The 15,275-nt window shown below is 46.0% G+C and overlaps 2 protein-coding genes and 1 pseudogene across 6 annotated transcripts; 2 read left to right on the top strand and 1 right to left on the bottom strand.

Moving 5' to 3' along the window:
- The first annotated feature begins 4,504 nt into the window (after positions 1 to 4,504).
- On the top strand, positions 4,505 to 6,863 carry LOC123110540 (B3 domain-containing protein Os12g0592300). Of its 2 annotated transcripts, none has more exons than XM_044531084.1 (5): positions 4,505 to 4,770; positions 4,870 to 5,006; positions 5,147 to 5,567; positions 5,861 to 6,099; positions 6,479 to 6,863. In XM_044531084.1, the coding sequence occupies exons 2-5, from the start codon at positions 4,875 to 4,877 to the stop codon at positions 6,752 to 6,754; spliced, it is 1,068 nt and encodes a 355-aa protein (XP_044387019.1). In that variant the 5' UTR covers positions 4,505 to 4,770; positions 4,870 to 4,874; the 3' UTR covers positions 6,755 to 6,863. The 2 variants fall into 2 exon arrangements, with proteins under 2 accessions (XP_044387019.1, XP_044387018.1); XM_044531083.1 differs by having other exon boundaries at positions 4,511 to 4,770; positions 4,846 to 5,006.
- A 1,715-nt stretch (positions 6,864 to 8,578) lies between these two features.
- On the top strand, positions 8,579 to 10,832 carry LOC123110539 (B3 domain-containing protein Os12g0592300-like; annotated as a pseudogene).
- Positions 10,833 to 11,645: 813 nt separating this feature from the next.
- Positions 11,646 to 13,934, bottom strand: LOC123110541 (uncharacterized). 4 transcript variants are annotated; one of them, XM_044531087.1, is made up of 4 exons: positions 13,697 to 13,934; positions 13,488 to 13,594; positions 12,960 to 13,026; positions 11,646 to 12,029 (listed from the first exon to the last, which is right to left on the bottom strand). In XM_044531087.1, exons 1-3 carry the CDS (start codon positions 13,864 to 13,866, stop codon positions 13,007 to 13,009), a joined length of 297 nt encoding a protein of 98 aa, XP_044387022.1. In that variant the 5' UTR covers positions 13,867 to 13,934; the 3' UTR covers positions 11,646 to 12,029; positions 12,960 to 13,006. The 4 variants fall into 4 exon arrangements, with proteins under 4 accessions (XP_044387022.1, XP_044387021.1, XP_044387023.1 ...); XM_044531086.1 differs by lacking the exon at positions 12,960 to 13,026 and adding an exon at positions 12,570 to 12,621; XM_044531088.1 differs by lacking the exon at positions 12,960 to 13,026.
- Between the last annotated feature and the right edge of the window lie 1,341 nt (positions 13,935 to 15,275).

Here is a 15,275-nt window from a genome sequence, read left to right as displayed (position 1 = left end):
AGAAACATACCTGCGTCTGAGAAGAACAAGGCCCCAGTGCCTGAAGCTACCGTAGAAGATGAAGATTCTCTTGTGTTGAGAAAGTTGAAGCCCAAGATTCCCGATCACAATGATGCTCATCCAGTTGCAGAAGACATGCATATCAGAAAGGATGCTGGACTGAGATTGTGGAGACAATCGGATCCTTATGCTGTGAGGAGAAGGACAGCAGTTGACTACAGATTTCACACAAAGGAGCAACATGACTTTTATGAAACTATTTTTCTTGACAAGAAGCCCATTGTATGTGACATGAGATGGATCGACTGGGAATACATCAAGGAGAATGAAGAGCACTTCCCAGGAGTATATGAAAGCTTCAAGGCTTGTGTAGTTGATGACTTTGTTGCCCAGAAGCTCACCAAGTGGAATGATGAGCTCATCATGCAGTTTTACTCCACAACTCACTTCTACCCAGATGGGAAAATTTTCTGGATGTCTGAAGGTACTAGGTACCAATCCATAGTTGAAGAATGGGCTCAGTTGATACATGCCCTAGAGGAGAATGAGGATGACTTGGATGTCTATGCTAAGAAGAAGAAAGACCACAACACTATGGCTCACATGTACAGAGAGATCCCAGATATAGCTTTGGAAACTCACAAGCTTGGATCTGTACACTACTTGTTGTTTGGTCTGCCCACAATCAATTGGATTCTAAGGCACACATTACTGCCAAAATCAGGTGATCACAAGATGATCAGAGGTCATGCTATTAACTTGCTGCACTTGTTTGATATACCTCAAAAGTTCAAAGTCATGAGTCTGATTATGGAAACAATCAAAAGGACTGTTGCTGATCAGAAGAGGAGTTGTGGGTATGCTCCACACATTCAGGATCTCACCAACTCAAAGATGGGCACAGGCACATATCTTTTGGATAAGGGGCATCTACCCCTATACCCTGAATTTGAAGATAACACTGTTGAGATGAATGAGGAAGAACCATCATCTGTGCAAGCTCATGAAAAGAGGAAGAAAGCAAGGGCTGAGAAAGCTGCTAAGATGCCAACTGCTGAAGAGGCATCTCAAGTGTTTCTGAAGAGCAAGCAAGATCAGCTTGGCTACTTGATTGCCTCCACCTTGAGGATTGAGAAGGGCTTGGCCACCCTGACTCAAAACTAGGAAAGCTTGGAGAGAATCATAGAGCAAAAAATTTAAACACTTGATGTGAAGGTCACAAAAATCCAAAGTGCAGTTGAGCAACTTCATGAGGATGTGGAGGAGAAGAAGGGCAAGTCTACTACAGATGCATTTGCTAGAGTGCCCAGAGGACAGAGATCTGCTGCAGTGCCTGTTCCAGACACCAGAGCTGCATCATCTATACCAGCTACAGCTTCAGTGCCACCAGCTCCAGCAGCCACTCCACCAGCTCCAGCTACATCAACTGATGCTTTCATCCTTGGTGTCATCTCTACACCACCTCATGAAGACCAAGCCTGAGAGTCGTTTAGCACTATGCATTTTTGTGAACTTTTTGGTAACTTGTTGCCAAAGGGGGAGAAAAATGTATAGATCATAGGCTTCGAGAGAGTGTTGCTTTTGATCTCTCTTGTTTTTGGTGGTTGAACTTTGTTTTTGTGTGTCTGCTTGATACATTATGCCTTTTGTGAGATACTTGGATGATCATGTGTTTGATCATATGCTATGCTACTTTATGCTTGTTGGATGATATTATCTCTTATATCCTCATATGATCATTCACTTTGCTTGGTGATGAGTGCATATGTTTAATTATTATCATTTTGAGCGCTCCACCAAGATGTATGTGACATGGAAGAGTAACCCATGATCCTAACTCATTGTGCATTTGCAGACCAAAGCAAATTTTAAATAATGCACAAATTTAGGGGGAGCTCTTGCTTTTCACATACTTCTCAAATCGTCAATGTTTTTCAATCTTATTATCATTTGTCGAAGCTTTGATCTATATGTTGTCATCAATTACCAAAAAGGGGGAGATTGAAAGTGCAACTATCCCTGGGTGGTTTTGGTAATTCCTAACAACATATAGCTCATTGAGCTAATGCTATTTTAAGATAAATATTTCAGGAATGCTCAATGATTGACATGGCATGGATGAGAAAAGTGGATCCCTCAAGATGCTAAGGACAAAAGGATTGGCTCAAGCTCAAAGCACAAGACTCTACATTTTCTATTTTAGTGATCCAAGATCATATTGAGTCTATAGGAAAAGCCAATACTATCAAGGAAGGATGAGCTGTTGCTTAATGAGGTTCTTACTCAAAATGCTTAGTGATAAGCTCCAAAGCCCTCAACTACTTTCTCACATCCACATATGACCCAAACCAAAAGTCTAACTCGGCCCCACCGATTCTTTCTATCCAGCGCCACTGAGTTCAGATGTCATAGCCACTGCCACAAACCCTAATCAAATCAATATCACCGATAGGGATCTCGGTCTCACCGAGATGGGATTGTAATCTCTTTGTTTCCCTTCGTAATGTTTCGGTCCAATCGAGATGAGCGATCGGTCCCACCGAGATTGCAATGCAAACTCTCTGTTTCCCTTTCGTAATGTTTCAGTCTAGCCGAGATGAGCCCACCGAGTTTGCCTGACCAACTCTCTGATTAGCTTATTACCAAAATCGGTCCCACCGAGTTTGTGTAATCGGTCTCACCGAGATTACGTTATGCCCTAGCCTTAACCATATCGATCCCACCGAGTTGACATGTCGGTCCCACCGAAAATCCTAACGGTCACATTATTTGCTAAATCGGTTCGACCAATTTTCATGATTCGGTCCCATCGAGATTGGTAAGTTGTGTATAACAGTTAAATTTTGTGTGGAGGCTATATATACCCCTCCACCCACTCTTCATTCGTGAAGAGAGCCATCAAAACATGCCTACACTTTCAACATACATTTTCTGAGAGAGAACCACCTACACTTGTGTTGAGGTCAAGATATTCCATTCCTACCATATGAATCTTGATCTCTAACCTTCCCCAAGTTGTTTTCCACTCAAATATTCTTTCCACCAAATCCAAATCCTGTGAGAGAGAGTTCAGTGTTGGGGAGACTATCATTTGAAGCACAAGAGCAAGGAGTTCATCATCAACACACCATTTGTTACTTCTTGGAGAGTGGTGTCTCCTAGATTGGCTAGGTGTCACTTGGGAGCCTCCGACAAGATTGTGGAGTTGAACCAAGGAGTTTGTAAGGGCAAGGAGATCGCCTACTTCGTGAAGATCTACCCTAGTGAGGCAAGTCCTTCGTGGGCGACAGCCATGGTGGGATAGACAAGGTTGCTTCTTCATGGACCCTTCGTGGGTGGAGCCCTTCGTGGACTCGCGCAGCCGTTACCCTTCGTGGGTTGAAGTCTTCATCAACGTGGATGTACGATAGCACCACCTATCGAAACCATGACAAAAACATCCGTGTCTCCAATTGCGTTTGCCTTCTCAAACTCCTCCCCTTTACCTTCATATGCAATTGTTTTACATTCCGCTACTATACTCTTAGAATTGCATGTGTAGGTTGATTGCTTGACTTGTGCTAAGTTGCTAAAATCTGCCAAGAAGTAAAATTGGGAAAAGGCAAGTTTTTATTTGGTCAAGTAGTCTAATCACCCCCCCTCTAGACATACTTTTGATCCTACAGTGGGCGACACCATCAGGCCTCCGCGACCCTGGCTGCGACCTCTACCACGTCCGCAACCAGCACGCCCACCGCCACGGGTGCCATCAGCACACCCTCCGCCGACCTTCCGCTTCATGAGCATTGCCTCCTTTGCGGCCTTCGCTTTGGCACCGCGATTTTGCCGCGACGCCGAATTGATCTTCCGGGCGTGGGTGATGCTCGGATCCTCCTGCACCTCCACCACCTCCATCTCCGGCTGGTCCTCGTCCGGTTCCATGCTTCGGCGGCAACATCGAAGAAGAAAGTGGGAGAAAAGGCGGGAATTAGGTGGAGATCGGCGAGATGGAAGAAGAGGGTGGGGGATTTTGACGCGGAAACAATACGGGATGCTACAAAAGTGCGTGCTCCGACTTCCTGTGTGGGCCATGGGGGTAAGAGTCGGACATGTCTCATGTCCAGACTCTCACAAAGCCCCCACATTTGGTTCCAGTTGCAAGAAAAATGTAGTCCGAACCGCTTGACGAACCGATATAGACAAGTCTTAAATGGCTTCCGAGGTCCGGACTGCGCGGTTCAGACGTATGCATTCGGTTTGAGGGTCGGCGTTGAAGATGCCCTTAGGCAGTTCACTGAAGCAATGTGGCTACTAGAAGCTGTTAGCTGTGTACTGAATGAGTACATGGGTTGTTTTTCTTAAGAGGTAGTGCGAATTGTTTCGTGTTTACTTCGATGCAACTTATTATCTCTAGTCGCTAAAATGTTGGTCCGAGCCCGCCTGCCTGTTCACACATCTTGGTCCGCCACTCAGTTCAGTTCCTTCCCATTTTTATTTGCACGTCACTGCTGTGAAGTGCTGTCTCCACCGAGCACCAGCTTGAGCTCGCCATACCAACGCGTGTCCCACCCTGACCCCACATGTCAGTGTCAAGGTCTGCCAATTTACCCTCTCCCGGTGGTAACACCTGTCAAACTTCACTCACTAGCAACCACCCCTCCCACGCTCCCACCCTCATCGAAGCAGCAGCCTCTTCTCGTTAACATCAAGGAGAAAAGTTACAGCAACCTCATCGGAGAAGCCAAGAACTCATCTCTTCTCCTCCCTCCTCAGGCCAGCTGCAGCCTGCAGGTACACACATACTCTGGTTTCCTTGAATTGCATCCATGGATTTGGGGCCTTGGCAACTGACGAAACTTCATGCAGATTTGGGGCTTTGGCAACTGACAGGTGAGATGATGGTGGATGAGAAGGGATGGTGTATGAGGTGCAGGGAGTGGCAGGAGCACTACTACTGGGAGCACATGGAGGATGTGAGCAAGATCAGCTTCTTCAAGCTCATGACAGGAGATTTTCAGCAGCGCATTGTAAGTACCTTTTTTTCAAGAACATTTTTTCCCTTCATGGATGGCAGTCATCGATTGGTATTAGTAGTTACTTTTGTTGCATTATCATCCACTGAGGCAAACTAATTGTATGAGATGCCTGTTTACTGAGTTCATCTTAGAGCATACCGGAGAGGATATCCAACAGTTTCATCCGGAAGATCGCTGATGGAGGATTCACCCTCAAAGCACCAAGCGGCGAGGAATGGCGCGTTGGTGTCGAAAAGATTGCCGATGAGCTGTTCTTAATGCCAGGATGGGAGGAATTTGCCAAGGCTCGCGAACTGCAGGAGAATGACCTCTTGTTCTTCAAATGCAGTGGCAATGGCTCCTTTGATGTACTCATCTTCGACGCGAGCAGTTGCGAGAAGGTTTCATGTTTCTTTGCCAATAAAAAGGGTACCAGTATGCACAAACAGTTCGATAACATTGTATCTCAACACGGTGAAAAGCACTGCATTTTGAGTGATTCTGACGATACTAGCATGCCACTATCACAGCTGGTTCGGTCTACTCACAAGGCCCCCACTTCAAAGAAACCAAGTAAGTAAAACTAATACTCCCTCTGTCCCAAAATAAGTGTAGCAGGGAGTACAAGTTTGCAGCCAGTGGCGGTGCCGGGTGCCACAACTGCAATCTTGTGTAGTCAATTTGAAGTTGGGTAGCCAAATATATGAATTTATATTGTTTTTACGCAAACTATTTGCAGCGCGTCCTCGCAACTTGCACTTTTGTACCATTGATGTGGTCAGCTAATGCATAAGCCTGAAACCACATATAATCAAGAAAGACTGTGTTGTACTTCATCATTTTGACATAATGCGTATTTTCCACAGGGAAAGAGAATGAATCTCCAAACAGCAGCAACTATTATCTTAAGAACGAGGTGGAACAAGAAGAGGAAAGTGATGACGACCACACTCAATCCAACAACTACTACTACTCAAGGATTGCCAATTGCCTGACAGAAGATGAACGAGAGGAAATATTCGGGCAAGTATCAATTCAGTCTGGCAACCCTGTATATGTGGTTGTCCTGCAGAAGGCTCATGTTCGCCCTGTGAACAACCTACTGGTTAGTCTACTGTTCAGCTATTAGGTTGAAAAGAGCACATACATAGAACTTCCGCTTTTGTTTTGTTTTTGCTGAAAACTGCTGGATACTTGGTTCCACTATGTATGGGGAAAAAACATAGAACTTCTCTATGTTATAGATTGGCCTTTCAGGAAAAGCTTTCTGTACTTCATGTTTCTGTTTCCTAGGTACCTGAATATATAATCTAAAAAAAAGGTACCTAAACATATAGTGGTTTTCTGAAGTGATGTACTACAAGAGTATACTACAAGAATGACAACAGTTAAGACCATTTCAATTTTCAACAGCTAGTCCAATTCCATGCTGCTTCTGAACTACTACCGCAATTCGGTTAATGATCATCTCCCGTAATTCGCAGATCATCTCCAGCAAGTTTGCAGCTGATCATCTTGAGGGGAGATCATATGAGATGCTGCTTCTCAGGCCAAACAGGAAAGAGAAATGGTGTCTGAAGTACTACCACAACAGGGTCACCCGAGGCTTCAACAGCCGGCGCTGGAACAAGTTTGTTCGTGATAATATGCTGCGCGAGGGCTACGTCTGCGTCTTCGAGCTGATGAAAGGCGCGACGAAGGCGACGATGACTGTCCACGTCCTTCGGAAGGTGGATGACAAGTTTGTCCTACTGGGCTAAGTTCCTGCATCCTCTTATGTGCCTGAGGTTCAGTGTGTGTAAATGTGTCACGGGGAACTGAACTTAGTATGCAGCCATATGATGCAAGTGCACCAGTTTGTCACCTAAAGCTAACTTCTTGGTGTATATGGTTCCAATGGAACCAGGTGTGAGCATTGTGAATGTTCACTGACCTCCAGTGCCCGGTTCACCATATCAGAGCATCTACAGCCGTGGACACCAAATCCGGCCCCTCAAACGCCCGCACGGTCGTGTCCACGGATAGTGAACCGTCACACCTCATATTTTCTGCTATGCATTCGAGTACCTCATATTTCATCCCTTAGATCCATAGAAAGCATGAAAAAAATCTACATGCTACGCAAATCACACTAGCCTAAACTAGGCTCCGTCGTCGTCGGAGATGTCCACGATCTCCATGCTGGGCGCCGAGTAGACGGACGCGTAGGAGGGCTCCGGCTCCTCCTTCTCATCCATATAGGCAAGCATCTCATCGACGTCCACTTCCTGCTTCGCCTGAAGGATACAGCGGTTGGCCTCCGCCTCCACCTCTGACTGGAGTCTCCCGCGTCCCTCTCTGCGTCCTTCCTCCTGCGTCCCCTCCTCCTCCTCGAACTCCTCTTCCAGATCCACCGTGTTCAGTGGTAGCACCGCGACAATCCAGGATTCGCACCTTGCCCAGATCTGCTTAAGGAGTTGCAGCCGACGCTCCGGCGTTAGATAAGGGTAGCTCCTGATCCGTCGGCATGATGGCATGGCTACTTGATTGTTAGATAAGGGTAGCTCCTAAGCAGCCGGCGATTGAAACGTGGCGGCGGACATAGAGCGGCCGGAGAGGCTGTCCCACAGGGGTTTGGAGCCCGAGAGCATGATGAGTGTAGTCCTTAGAGGAGAGGGACGTGTGATGCGGCTGTTGCCGGGCCTGGCCACGTATAAGTAGCGGGCGTCGGCCAGGCCAAGCGGCGGGGTGTGTAATGCCGGCCTATAGGCGGACGGACGGGTGGCGTTCACATGTTGGCGTTGGAGTGGGTTTCTCGGTAACTGCAAATGTTCAATAAAGAGAGGCGAACGAACAAGTGACTTTGAATGCAGAGAGAAGGCGCGTACATGGGACGTGGCACGGGCAGGGCGCCGCTTGAATGCTGACTCCAATGAAAGGTTGATTCTGCTCTGGCTGGTCTGAATACGGCGCTGACCGGCATGAATATACGGCAGAGGTGGGGGTCATCCTCCTTTAAAAAGAAAACTGCTTCGTGCGAAAAAGGCACGGGAGAGGGTTTCAAACGCGTACTGGCAGCAATCCAGATACCCGCAAAGCTTCCCTTTCTACTTACTTGCGATTTGCGAAGAAACGAACGTCCAGACCAGTCCGCGGATGGGGTACCGGCTTTTGGGCAGTTCACTGAAGAAATGTGGCTACTAGAAGCTGTGAGCTGTGCAGTGAATTAGTGCATGGATTGTTTCTTAGAGGTGGTGTGAATTGTTTCATGTTTACTTCTTTGCAACTTATTATCTCTAGTCGCTAAAATATTGGTCCGAACCCGCCTGCCTGCTCACACATCTTGGTCTGTTCACTCAGTTCAGTTCCTTACCCTTTTTTTTTTGCGCATCACTGTTCTCTCCACCGAGCATCAATTTTAGTTCCTAACTAACACGTGTCCAACCCTGACCCTACTTGTCAGTGTCAAGGTCTGCCAGTTTACCTCTCCTGGTGGTAACACCTGTCAAATTTTACCCACTAGTAACCACTGCTCCCACCCTCATCATAGCGAGCAGCCTCTTCTCGTTAACATCAAGGAGAAGAGTTACCAACCTCATCGGAGAAGCCAAGAACTCATCTCCTCTTCTCCTCCTTCCTCAGGTCAGCTGCATCCTGCATGTACACACATACTCTGGTTTCATTGCATCGCATCCATGGATTTGGGGCCTTGGCAACTGACGAAGCTTCATGCAGATTTGGGGCTTTGGCAACTGACGAAGCTTCATGCATCTCTGCAATAGTGGTGGCAGGTGAGATGATGGTGGATGAGAAGGGAAGGTGTGGGAGGTGCAGGGAGTGGCAGGAGCACTACTACTGGGAGCACATGGAGGATGTGAGCAAGATCAGCTTCTTCAAGCTCATGACAGGAGATTTTCAGCAGCGGATTGTAAGTATAAGTGGAGTATCCACTATGGATATATACTAGTAGTACTTTTTTTTCAAGAACATTTTTTCCCTTTCTGGATGACAGTCATCGATTGGTTTGTTGCATTAGTTAGTTTCCTCTCCTGCCATCCAAATGGAGTTTTTGCTGCATTATTATCCACTGAGGCAAACTAATTATATGAGATGCCTGTTTACTGTGTTCATCTCAGAGCATACCAGAGAAGATTGCCAACAATTTCATCGGGAAGATCTCCACTGGAGGATTCACCCTCAAAGCACCAAGCGGCGAGGAATGGCGCGTTGGTGGCGAAAAGATTGCTGATGAGCTGTTCTTCATGCCAGGATGGGAGGAATTTGCCAAGGCTCACGAACTGCAGGAGAACGACCTCCTGCTCTTCAAATGCAGTGGCAATGGCTCCTTTGATGTACTCATATTTGACCCTAGCGGCTGCGAGAAGGTTTCATGTTTCTTTGCCAATAAAAAGGGTACCAGTATGCACAAACAGTTCACCAACATTGTGGGTCAACAAGGTGAAGAACATTGCATGTTGAGCGATTCGGAAGAAGCTAGCATGCCGCTGTCGGAGCCGGTTGGGCGTCCTCACAAGGCCTCTACTTCAAAGAAACCAAGTAAGCAAAGTCAATACAAGTTTGCAGCATCTCCTCACAGCTTGCTCTTGTGTGGCATTGACGCTGTTAGCTAATCAAAAGCCTGAAACCATATAATCAAGAGTGACTGCGTTGTACTTGATCATTTTGACATAAATACTTTGGTGAACATAATGCGCATTTTCCACAGGGAAAGAGACTGAATCTCCAAAGAACAACAACTATTTTCTTAAGAACGAGGCGGTGGAGGAAGAAGAGGAAAGTGATGACCACCACACTGAATCCGACTACTACTACTACTCAAGGTTTGCGAATTGCCTGACTGAAGATGAACGAGAGGAAATATTCGGGCTGGCATCAATTCAATTAGGCAACCCTGTGTAATGTGGCTGTCCTGCAGAAGACTCATATTCGCCGCACGAACAACTTCCTGGTTAGTTTATTTTTTCTGCTATAGGATGAAAAGTACATACATAGAACTTCTGCTTTTGTTTTGTTTTTGCTGAAAACCGCTGGATGGTTGTTCCATTATCACTGATAATGGAACCCAGAACAAAATGTTTGCTTTGTATGGGGAAACATCATATAACTTCTCTCTGTTAGATTGGGATTTAAGGCAAAACTTTCATTGTAGTTCATCTTTATAGATAATGTCTTTCTGTTTCCTAGGTTCCTGGATATATAATCTATGAAAGGTACCTAAAATATACAGTGATTTTCTTACTGATATATGCAAGAATTGCAGTTAAAACCATCCAAAGAGTAGTAGATGCCTTGATCCCTTAAGTAGCAAGACTACTAGTCCAATTCCATGGTGCTGCTGAACTGTGGTATCTAACCAATACTGAACCTGATAATGCTCTGCCTGCAGATCGTCCCCAGCAAATTTGCAGCTGATCATCTCGAGGGTAGATCACATGAGATGCTGCTTCTCAGGCCCAACAGAAAAGAGAAATGGTATCTGAAGTACTACCACGGGAGCGTCACCCGAGGCTTCAACTGCCGGCGCTGGAGCAAGTTTGTTCGTGACAATAGGCTGCGCGAGGGCTACGTCTGCGTCTTCGAGCTGATGAAAGGCGCGAGGAAGGCGACGATGACCGTTCACGTCCTTCGCAAGGCAGATGGCAAGTTTGTTCTACTGGGCTGAGTTCCTGCATCCTCCTCTGTGGCTGAGGTTCAGTATGTGTAAATGTGTCGGGGAGAACTGAACTAGTATGGAAGTAGCTTCGGTGCCATATAGCTGTATGATGCAAGAGCACCACTTTGTAACCTAAAGCTAACTTCATAGTGTGGCATGGTTCTAGTGTAACCAGGTATGAGCAATGTGTATGTTCCCTGACCTCCGGTTCACCATATTGGAGGACGGGTTGGTCGTGGCTTGGGCTGGCGCCGGCCAGGGTAACAAGGACGAGGAGTGAGCAGAGGATGAGCAAACAGACTGATCTCTTGTGTGCCTTGCCTTATTCATCAACGCGACCAGGCTTTTATTTGGATACACCACACTAATTAACTGAATTATAGCCTCCTAGCACATGAGAAACAAACCACTGCTGAATCTTCATAGCCGGCTAATACTTGGAAACAAAGCACTAACTGAACCATTATGACTGGCTAACACTTGGTAAACAAGCCACTGACAAACTGAAATTAACAAAGCACTAACTTAACCATTATGGCTGGCTAACACTTGGGAAACAAGCCACTAACAAACTGAATTTTGTGGCCGGCTGGCACTTGAGAAATACTCACCAACAAACGGAATCACTTGGGGAACACACCACTAACAAAACTCAATCTTTATGTTCGCGTTAACAATTGGGACACAAACCACTAACAAACTGGGTCTTCATAGCCAGCTAAAACTTGAGAAACAACCCACTAACGAACCGAATCTGTAGCTAACAACTTAGTCCGAACAACTTTTTTTACAGCAGTAATCCTACCTACTTTGTGTGATTAACTTGCTATAAGAAAATAACATGATAACTTGATTATAGGAGATATTGTAGTATCTCCTAGCTGCGGCAAAACCTGGGCCTCAGGTTGGATGGCGCCCACCTCCATACATGACACCATCAACCAGCAATTTCGACATAAATTAGATCACATACATAGCATTTCAGAAGACAGAAAGGATTGGAAATCAGACACACATGTCAAGCATCATTGCTATACTCGAAACTAAAATGACAGTGTGACCACAGTTGTTGCCCGTGGAACAGAGATACCTTTCAATCTAAGAAATCATATAAAATGTGCCACCAAATCCTCTTAGCAGGCAACACAAGGATATTTCGCTACAAAAGTAGAAGCTAAATCCATGACATAAACCATGTCATATGACAGGAAGATTATTTTCAGTCTAGGCTAGTAATTTGGAGAGAAGCTATTTTGTTGGAGACATTCCTCTAATAACTCAAGAATTAAAAGGACGGCCCCAGAATAGCTTTCCAAAAGACGAATCCAAGATTTGTATCCTCTTTAAAAAGGATGGTGAATCAACATGGCAAATTCAAGTACCTGCAAAAATAATAACACTATATGGTCAGCAAGCTTGAATAATTTGCTAAATGCAATGAAAATTTCAACGGCAAAATTTGTAAGAAAGGTACCAAACCCTACAAAGAGCAGTTAATATGGAAAATGTATGCTACTGCCCTGCTGCTATGGAATTCACAGATTTAACATTATTTCAGCCTACATAATTCAATTCTAGACATTTCCAGTAGAAAAAGGGTCCAGCTGGGTAATCAGCACACATCACATACACAGGGTCTTTGGTTACATAGTTGATTTCTAGCAAAGACTGGAAGTACTGTATGATCTGTAATGTGTTCAATGTGTTACATAGTTCATTTCTTGCAAAGACTGGGAGTACTATACGATCTGTAATGTGTTCAATGTGTCAAATTTTAATTCCTAAAATATGTGATTATGAGAATTAACTAGACCACATTAATTGTATGACTACCCATACCATGAGACCTCATCAAGCTTTCATTCAAATTATGATGATTAAAAAACAATATCACCAAAAGAGTGCATGTTCAAAATCAGCACCTTAGCTATGCTCTACCCTTGCCTCTCCCGCATCACCCATCTTTTCCATTCCCTAAGAAAGCCCAACCATACATATCCTCCATCAATTGAAGTTTCAATATTGAAGTGCACAATGTAGCTATTCAAATTTGTAAAAACTAACTAACAGTGAAGCATGTGTGCTTTTAGCATTAGGAAGAGAAGGGTATAGCAACAAAGGGCTAACTGGGAAGAGATAAATAGGCTAAAACAGAGAGACATTTTGAACATTTGAGACACATAGTGTAATACGGTTCTACAAAGCCAACACTGTTCTTGCTTTTTTACTTTTTCAATGCAATTACTATCTTGCAGTTTGTTAAATTACTAGTCGCAAAAGAAATACAGAACTGGGAAGAGGAGGGGACCTACATCATTCTAGGAGATAAAGTCCCCGTCATGCTGGCCAGCCTCCAACATCAACCATCATCCCCATTTCCTATCAAATCCCAATTTTAATCTCCTTAAAATCAATTTTGGTGCCAATTACTTACAGAAGTAGAAAAAAAAGCATGCATTGCATATAACCCCCTTATATTGCTTCGATTTTCACCATTGCAACATTAGCCCATTATACAGAAAATGCACCAGTTTTTGTTCATGCTGTTTCAGGTATTGATCATTTTATATTCCTACTAGAGTTACAGAACCAATTAACTTGGGCTCACTGCAACATCCATTTCCAGATAGAAAACAAGTCGGATCTATGACCCAGATAAATGACCACCTTCAACATAGTGCTAGGCAACTCATCACAAAAACTAACGCAGAAGTCGACACTAGGAACAAAGTACACAATTCACCATCTACCTAAATAGATTAAAATCTTGAAAATGAGATCACGACACTAACTTAGATTAGATTAGCGATCCTGACAAGTACGGCGGAAAAGGAGGGTACCCTGGGAGAGCTCGCAGCAGGCCCGGGCGCTGGCCGACGGGTGCGCCGTCATCCGCCCTAGCACAACCGCCGCCGTCAGCGGCGACCCCATCATGGCCGCCAGGGGCCTGCACACACACACGCGCGCGCGCACAGAACAACATCATGAGGACATCAGATCGCCATCTCAGCGCAGTGTGAATGCCTAATTGTGCACGAGGTTGACTTACCGTGCGGCCCCGAGCGGGGAGGTGGAGTGGGAGGGGGGGAAGGGGGAAGGGATCCGGCGGCGCGGGGCCGCGAAGGGAGGAGGGGCGCGGAGGCCGCCGACCGCGGCGGAGGGTGCCGGGCGGCGGACCGCGGCAAGAACGGTGCGGGACGCAGCGCCGCGCCACGCCATGGCTAGGGTTCAGGCGGAGGAGCGGGTGGGAGGCGGCGGTGGTGGGTGGCGGTGATTGGAAGTGGCGTTGGCGGCCGGTGGTTTTAGGTTTTAATAGAGGAAGGGTGAAAAAAAAAGCGTAGCGGGCCGGGCTCATGCGCGATGTACTCGGCGCTTATTTCTGTTATATCCTGTTCAGCTTTTTTTTAGAGAGAGAAATGTTTATCCCGTTCGGCTGATTTTTTTGACGACGATAACTGACACACGTGTGGCATCTAGGGGGTTGTGCCGCACGCCTTGTGCGGCACGGAGACAAACCCGCCCGCACGACGGCGTCCGGACGCATGCAGCCACAGCCCACACGTTCGATGTGTGGCACAATCGCCCACACGTCCGGACGATCGACCGCACTGCCCGCACGACCTAACGCGCCCGTCGTCCCGGCCTGCCTTGGAACCCCAGTGCGACCTGCCGCCGTCGTCTCCTACCTCTCGATCCCCTATCTTCATTGTCTTCCTTCTCTAGTTGCCATGGCAATCAGACCACATGTCTAGCGCCTCCCACACCCCCCACCCCGCCCCGCGACGACGAGCTAACAGGTCGATCTCCGATCTCCTCCTATTTCTCGTCCTTCTTCTGTCCTGAAAATTGAAATTCCATATTGCCCACGAAGATGGCGACTAGATCCACACTGTCATGGCAAACACATCACGAATTTGTGTGTATTCCCCTTTGCCCACCAACATACGCCAGATCTGCCATATTCTATCCTAGATTCGTACTAAGCTTCTGGGTTGGGTTGTTGCGAGTAGTTGCTCCAGAAGGATGTGTAGGATTCACTAAAACTAGGGGAAGAAAGGAGGAATTTGGGTGGTGCATAGGGAGGGAGAAAATTAATTGCCACCTATCTTTGCCGTTAGCTGCCATCATGTTATGTTGTTACTTGCCATCATATTATCTTGGCTGTTGCCATCGGTTCAAAATGATAGTTGGCATCCAGATTTTAGAAAAAAGATAATGAATGTGCATGTCCTACTTGTCATGATGTATTGGTTGTCTATGCAAGAAATGTGATAAGATTGTCGTGTTTTCTTGTATGTGCAAACAAAAAGAATGCATTTTCGAATGTTCATGCGTTCTTGTTCATGCAGTGATTGAAAACACAGTGGGAGAAAAAGTGGAAAAATGAATCATGAAGACGGCACCGATCCTTGGTTTTCTCAAAGGCCGGAAGCGCCCCCTTGGGATGTAGCAGAGTACAATCAACTCATTTTCGCAGGGCTGTTGCTGCCACTATTAGAGCAGTACGCGAGCATCGGTACGATGCATGATCAAAAAAGGGACATTTGCCATGTTTGTGACGAGGAAAATGGCATTCTACTTAAGTCGGATATCGGGTTCCGGCAAAACCCTTAAGGTTCGAACTTTGG

Source organism: Triticum aestivum, chromosome 5B (genome assembly GCF_018294505.1).
Source record: "Triticum aestivum cultivar Chinese Spring chromosome 5B, IWGSC CS RefSeq v2.1, whole genome shotgun sequence".
In the NCBI taxonomy this organism is placed as follows: domain Eukaryota; kingdom Viridiplantae; phylum Streptophyta; class Magnoliopsida; order Poales; family Poaceae; genus Triticum; species Triticum aestivum.
This window is presented reverse-complemented; position numbering and strand designations above follow the sequence as displayed.

Bases quoted from the DNA above. Each gene is read 5' to 3' on its own strand.
- LOC123110540 (XM_044531084.1), top strand. From the start codon at position 4,875: ATGATGGTGGATGAGAAGGGATGGTGTATGAGGTGCAGGGAGTGGCAG. The intron at 5,007-5,146 runs GTAAGTACCTTT...AGTTCATCTTAG, and splicing joins GAGATTTTCAGCAGCGCATT to AGCATACCGGAGAGGATATC. The intron at 6,100-6,478 runs GTTAGTCTACTG...CGTAATTCGCAG, and splicing joins GCCCTGTGAACAACCTACTG to ATCATCTCCAGCAAGTTTGC.
- LOC123110541 (XM_044531085.1), bottom strand. From the start codon at position 13,866: ATGGCGTGGCGCGGCGCTGCGTCCCGCACCGTTCTTGCCGCGGTCCGC. The intron at 13,595-13,696 runs GTAAGTCAACCT...GTGTGTGTGCAG, and splicing joins TCCCCGCTCGGGGCCGCACG to GCCCCTGGCGGCCATGATGG.